At 43.8% G+C, this 7257-nt stretch overlaps 1 protein-coding gene across 1 annotated transcript in view; it reads right to left on the reverse strand.

Annotated features, from left to right (window-relative positions):
- The window catches only part of KIAA1147 (KIAA1147 ortholog), a 40868-nt gene that overhangs the window by 11481 nt on the left and 22130 nt on the right, over nt 1-7257 (reverse strand). Inside the window, exon 2 of the mRNA XM_015424718.1 lies at nt 1310-1409. Within this exon, the coding sequence (XP_015280204.1) occupies nt 1310-1409 (100 nt within the window). The remainder of the gene's footprint in view (nt 1-1309; nt 1410-7257) is intronic.

Here is a 7257-nt window from a genome sequence, read left to right on the forward strand (position 1 = left end):
GGGGGGGGGGGTCAACAGGGGGATGGCTTCTAATGTCCTGGCCCCACTGCTGGACCTCCTGATGGCACTGGTATTTCTGGCCACTGTGTGACACAGAGTGTTGGACTGGATGGGCCTTTGGCCTGATCCAACATTGGCGTCTCTTATGTTCTTATGTTCTTATGTTCTTTTTTTAAAATACTTTATTTATGTAGTTTTACATTATACAGCCAAAAACATTTCTATACAATTATATTCATTTCTTTGGAGGTCTTGTACATAGTAAAAAATTTTCCCACCACTTATACACTCTTAACCATTTGTTTTGAAATTTAGTTTCTTCTTTTCCACGTAACAACATTGTTAATTTGTCTAATTCAGCTATATCCAGCAATTTCTTTGCTATTTCTATCTTAGAGGGTAACTTTTCCGTCTTCCAATATCTTGCTACCATGATTCTAGATGATGTTAAGATGTATGTTAGTAAATATTTATCATTTTGGTTAAAGTTATCTGGGATAATATTTAATAAGTATGTTTCTAGTACTAAATTTAGATCCACATTCATTATCTCTAATATCCATTGTGTAACCATTTTCCAGAATTTCTGCATATTACCACATTTCCACCACATATGTATAAACGTTCCTACATTGTTCTCACATTTCCATCAATTCTTTGATATTTTTGTAGAACATTTTGCAATTCTATCTGGAGTCCAATACCATCTATAGTACATTTTATATAGGTTTTCTTTAGAAGCAATTGATTCCAAATATCTCATTGTCTTCCATATTTTATCCCATTCATCAAATTCTATAGTATATCCCAGCACTTTCTACCACCATCTACCCACCATTAGTGCCATTCGGAATCCCGGCTGCCACCACCAGGGTCACGCAGAAGGCACAAGTTCCCTCTGAACACAGAGCACTCCCAAATTATCTTGCGATATACAGGCCCTCCTTCCACACACACATCATAACACTGGACATTTTGCTAGTCTACTGCAATGTTCCCTCTAAGTTGTGGAGTCTTGTGAGCAAAAATTCTACTTTGTGAGCTACTGGCATTAAAGTAATGAGTGAGCAATTTAGCTACTGCATCAATTAGGTTGCTCTGGAACTGTCCTTCCTGAGCTAAGACAAAAGTTTGTGAGTCGGAGGCTAAAAAACAGTGAGCTAGCTCACACTAACTCAGCTTAGAGGGAACACTGGTCTACTGTAATGATAACCCCTTGTATTTAACTAGCAATGGCTGGCTTGCACTTTCTGGACAATGAAATGAAATGTGCAATGAACCATGGGATGCCAATGAGCAGCTCACTCACATGAAATCCGACTGAATTTTATGGGACCCGCTGGCCATAGACTTGAACTCGACGCCTTCCAAATCAATGTCTTGTGGCAAACACCATTCAACCATGTTACCTAGAAGTTCAGAGGAAAAGAGAGAAAGACATGCTGTGTGAACGCAGACACTGGAAGAAACATCAAAACCACCAGCAAAAAATGACACGTTTTACAAATGTAAATATTTTGGTTCAATGCAACATGGCAACATGGAATAATGCACAATAGTGCACCAATTGCACTTGGCCCCTCTGGAAAACCAGCTCAGCTCGCCTGAGATACGACCATCTGTTTTAAAGTCTCTCTCCTTGGCTAGAATGGCTAGAACAAGCATAGGAATATGTGACGTTGCCCTTGGTCAATCAAGCTAAGAGCTAACAGGGAGCAGCAAGTTCTCAGGCAGAGAATTCTCATCCAACACCTGCTAACTGGGAACCAGGAACGGAGCCCGAGACCTTATGCACACAGCAGGCGTGTTCTACAACACCTGCTAAAGTTACCGCCTTACATTTTCCCCCGAACCAAACAGGCCACATATGCATGTAGGTACACCTTAAAGACTAACCTGAATGCTTTTTCTAGACTCAGTCTGGAACCACGGGAATTATATCTGGAATTATCATCAGCATATGTTGGATAATAACAATGTATTCTCATCAAACATCTTATGGTTGCCAAAATGGTTTCCAAAATCAACACACATTTAAACAATAAATATAGTCTTAAAAAGACAATGTGTATGTCTACAGCATACACAGGACTTCTCATTTAATGGTGGATGATTGTCTTACATAACAATTTTCATGCTATACATTTTGAATGAGCAAAATCTTGCCTTAAAAACATCATTAATTCCAAGAGAGAAAATATTTCATAGGAGGGTCACCCCGCCAGTATTCACAAATTTCCTCAGAAAGTCCCCCGCTCCCAAAAAAAAACCCCCACCCAAATCTTCTGAATTATTTTTTTGCTGGACTTTTACGACTCTACATGTGTGAAGAAGTTCATTATGTTGCCTGTCCTGAATTTACTACCCTGAAGCTCTCCAGTCATAAAGATTGCTGGCTGACTTTAGGGATGCATTAAAAGGGATGTGTGCAGCAGGGCACATTCTCAAAATGTTAAAGGGCTGCAAATTTAATTGCCTGTGGAAACTGTAGATTTCCCCCCTCCCCCTTCAGATTACATTTATTGCATGTATTAGACTTTATTTCACTGCAAAATCTGGTTTGTTGGACACATTATACAGTTTTTTTTACTTCAGTTGCCCTTTGTGTGAGCTGGTTTTAATGCAGTGTTTATTGTATGTATTTCACCAGTCTCTACTGCCTTTAGAATTCTGTCACTTACCCTGAGTCTGAACCAGAAAGGTGGATGATAAATAAATTCTGAGACTCAATTCAGACTTTGAATCAGAAAGTCAGTCAAAATGCCAACCCTTCTGCCAACAAATCAATTCAGAAACCTGGCAAATGGCTGTTCTAATTTTTCACTTCTTGGTGCTTGGGGGGGGGGTCAACAGTGGGAGGGCTTCTAATGTCCTGGCCCCACTGGTGGACCTCCTGATGGCACCTGGTATTTTTGGCCACTGTGTGACAGAGTGTTGGACTGGATGGGCCTGATCCAACATTGGCGTCTCTTATGTTCTTATGTTATGTTCTTATGTTCACACTAGTAGAGAAGGGAGAGAGGTTGAAGAGCCTTTTTAAGTATGCAAAAGTGTATTTGGTCTTAGGGCTCTACTGGACAAGACACTGAGAGCTCTGTGAATGCAGTTCCCAACATTTTCCCTTTATAAATAAAGCATGCATGGGGTCCAGTTCTCACTGGATCAGTGGCACACAGGGAAGTTTAATCCTACCCACCCCCCTACTACTTTTCCACCAGTAGTTATATGTTTGCTGCTCCAAGTCAGAAAAATGGTGCAGGGGGGTGGGACAACTTAACACCCCCTTCCTTGTAACTTAGCCTTGAATGGAATCAGAACCTCGCTGCGTTTCTAGAGAAAAATACCTGCTGGGAGTTCCATTCACAGAACTTCAGTCACCTCACCACCCTGAGCCCTTAGTCCAGCCAATCTCACAGAGCTGCTAGGATAAAATGAGAGAGGAAAGCCATTTAATGCCACCCTGAGCTCTCTGGAGGAAGGGTAGGATAATAATAAACCAAACTCAGAACAAACCACGCAATTGAGTTCTCAAAGGCCATTTATTTAAAATGTGTATGGCATGTACTTCCCACCTGAGACACTTTCAAGAGGCTCATAGCTGAAACTCATGGAAACGTATATGACTCGGCAGCTTATTTCTTAATGTTTTGAATGACTCTCTTCAAAACAAATCCTGACAGAAAACCAGTCCATAAATCCCTTTTGGATGATCCCCATTCATGGGAGTTATATCAACCAGGATGGGGGGTTATTAGATATATTTCATTTTCGGGTTTCTGCAGCCATAAAGAATCGGAAGCGGCGGGGGGAGACCTTTTAGTAAACTGGGAGACAGCTGCTTCTCTCTCCACCAACTCATGGAGCCAGGTGAGCCTTCTGCACAGCAGGACTTCTAACTGGCCATTGGAGATCTGATTGGCTGTGTGGGTTTTTTTTAGAAAGTTGCTTCAGTAGCAGCTGCCACCACAGCGCAAGGATTTTGATAGTGTGACCGAAGATAAACTGTGTGTAAGCAAGCAAATATTTTAAAACATGTTCGTTTTATAAGGCATCCTGAAGCACAGCTTCTGCCTGAAATGTTGAAGAGTTACCATTAGAGATATAAACTTACTCCATGACATTTTGTGGTTTGGCTCCACCTCCCATGGCGGCCATTTTGTGATTGGACCTGCACCCTGTGTCAGAATTCCAAAGGTGCCCGCAAGCTCAAAAAGGCCGGAGACCCTTGCTTTAGGACATCTCTTACTGAAATAACCCCAAATGAATGGACAAGTTTATTTAGATATTTATATCCTGCTTCTTTCAGCAATGGGAAACCAAAGCAGCTTACGACAGTGTTCTCCCATCTTCCATATTATCATCACAACAACAAACCCTGTGAGGCCTGTATCCTACTCTGGGACTGTCACCACTGCATCAACTTTAATAGAAAATGGTTGACATCCCAAGGTAGGGAGGGAGGAGGAAGAACGGTTTTGTAGAAGCATACCCCCATTACAAACAATCCAGCAATATAATCATCAAACCAAGGAGAAATACGGCAGCAGCAAAAGCAGTTCATCAGTTATACTTCTTGCATAAGTTCACCAAATAACCAATGGCAGAGAACAGGATTCAGCTCATACACAGGCCCCAGATGAAATCAATAAATGTGGAAGGCAGGGGTCATTTTGTAGAAAAAGAGGTGCAGAAGCTCATTAGCATAACTCATTCGCATAACTTATTTGCATATGCCACACCCCCTGACATCACCAGAAGTATGTCAGAAGGCAACACCCACTGCAGCTTACCTGGCTGTTTCTTGCTCCTCGTGGCCCGGGGCTGCTGGGAGCAGGGGGCGGGGCTTGTTGCATGTGCCCGCCTCCTGGGCTCTTTACTGCCGGAGCTCCGCTCCTGCAGGAAATGACCCCTGGTGGCAGCTATATCCTGGGCAAACGCTGAAAAGGCTCTGCTCCCAGTAACTGTCAATCTTGTGTGAGGCCTCATCTATCCCTGCTTGAAAATAGTAACTCCTGGTGAATGACAACTGCCTCTAGGTGACAAGGCAGGAATATTTCTGGAAACTGGTTCTCAGCTATTTGCAGGCAGACAGGTTGGAAACTTGTTTCTCAGCAAGTGAGCAGTTTTTGACAACTTGTTTATGAGACTGACATTATATATATAACATTAAGCTGTTGTTGCTTGTTATAAACCCAGCCCAACCAGAGGTCATTTCGGGGGGGAACGCGGGGGATCGCAGTTCCCCCAGGTGAGGTACGGGGGGCGGGGCACATGACGAAGCCCTGCCCCCAGCTTCCGGCCGCCCTGCTTCCGGCCCTCATTCAGCCAGGAGGAGGCAGGAGAAGAGGGAGGGTAAGTTGTTTCCTCCCTGCCTCTCCCCACCCCTGCCTGCCTGGGGCCAGGGAGGGCCTTCGCGGGGCTTCCTTGCACTCCCACCGAACTTGCAGGTCCACCGCCGGGCCCCTCATGGGGCTCGGCAGTGGAGCTGCAAGGCCGGCGGCGGCGGGGTGTTTGGCCTTATGACACACTTCCAGTGATGTCAGGGGGTGTGGCCTTATGACACACTTCCGGTGATGTCAGGGGGTGTGGCATATGCTAGTTAGTTATGCTAATGAGTTCCCCTAGCTCTTTTTCTACGAAACGACCCCTGAGCCCAACCAAAAGCCAATAGTTTCTGCTGAAGAAGAAACACATGAAGCTGCCTTGTACTGTTAGACCATTGGTCTGTCAAGATCAGTATTATCTACTCTGACTGGCAGCAGCTCTCCAGGTTCTCAGGCAGAGGTCTCTCACACCATCTACTAGCTGATCCTTTAAACTGGAGTTACCAGGGACTGAAAATGGGACCTTGGAGAAGCACCATCAAACAAGGTACTCAGAAGGGTGCTGTTCAGATCGGTGCTGCCACATCCAGTATTCTCCAAGGTGCAACCCAATCAATGAAGAAAGGGGGGAATCACAGATCAAAAATCCTGAAATGTTTTCACACTGGGGATATTCTGTTGTCAATCATGATACTGCTGTTGATGCTGGCTGACTTTGCATCTCAGACAAGGCACAGTAGAAGTGGGAGAACAACTCTGATTATATACCTCCCAAATTAACAAGCTTCCTTTTTTCCAAAATCTGCCTCCTAACATCAGTACACTGGAAAAAGACACCCAGATCATATAGACATCTTCTACAGCTTCACTGTCAGATTGCCGCCAATTCAGCTATGTTTTATTTAGAAAATGCTTGCATCATGAATGTTAATCAATAAATTTATATTTAGCTGCAAGGACCAAGAATTGTCTTTCACGTTTCTTCAGGACATCTAACAAGCCCTAAAGGTCTCCATGCCAAGTTCAGAGATTTTACCACTTTAAAATTTCAGTCTAGAACTTTCCCTTGCTATGATTTTGTACCAGAGAGACTCAATTAGACTGAACCACCTCTCTGCATTCTTTCCTCAAGAACTGCCAGCCGCTTCAATGTACGCCCTTCTCTCATGCTGGCATCTCAAGACTCCATTAGATATTTCCTAAGTGGATTACCTCTTAAGAGTCGGAGCCCCCAACCTCACTGAACACGTGGAACTTCTGGAACTTTGACAAAAGGTAGCAGGTACCACCAAAAATGGCTGCCATGGGGTGGAGCTCTTCTGAAGAACTTCCTGCTCCACTGAGAATGAGGAAAGCCAGGACTGGCTGTCTGCTTTGGGGAAGAGATGCTTAGGGGAAGGAGAAGGCAGATGCCAGGAAACTCACTGGTGAGCACCATCATGACCACTGGTACCACACTGGGGATCATTAGCCTTCTTTTATAGTAAAATACACTCTGGAAAACATCAGATAGTTGGGTTGATCTGAAATATCTCCAGAATGTATCGAATACATCCAGACTTTACAATAAAGTGTGTTTTTTCTCAGTCCGTAGTTACCTGTAATGTCAATGCAGATGGCCCACAAAACTAGTTTTTAAGGTTTGTGGCTGTTTCATTAACCAGTCCTACTAATTATCATTTTCTGTGATTTCAAAATTCACACACAGTTCATTCAGCAGCACTATGTTGTGTCTGTATGGTCACAGAAAACAGCATATAGGGGAATTGTCCTGCCTTCTGGGTGAACGGAGAGGTGAGAAGGACAAACTGGGGCTTATGCACAAACCAGGATTTGTTATTTCCATCTGGATCACCCTTCTAAGGAGCTGCGGTGGCTCAAGTGGTTAAGACGCTGAACTGCAGGCTGTGGAAGGTCGGTAGTTCAGCCGTTC

This window comes from Gekko japonicus, unplaced genomic scaffold (assembly GCF_001447785.1).
Source record: "Gekko japonicus isolate JY-2015 unplaced genomic scaffold, Gekko_japonicus_V1.1 scaffold689, whole genome shotgun sequence".
In the NCBI taxonomy this organism is placed as follows: domain Eukaryota; kingdom Metazoa; phylum Chordata; class Lepidosauria; order Squamata; family Gekkonidae; genus Gekko; species Gekko japonicus.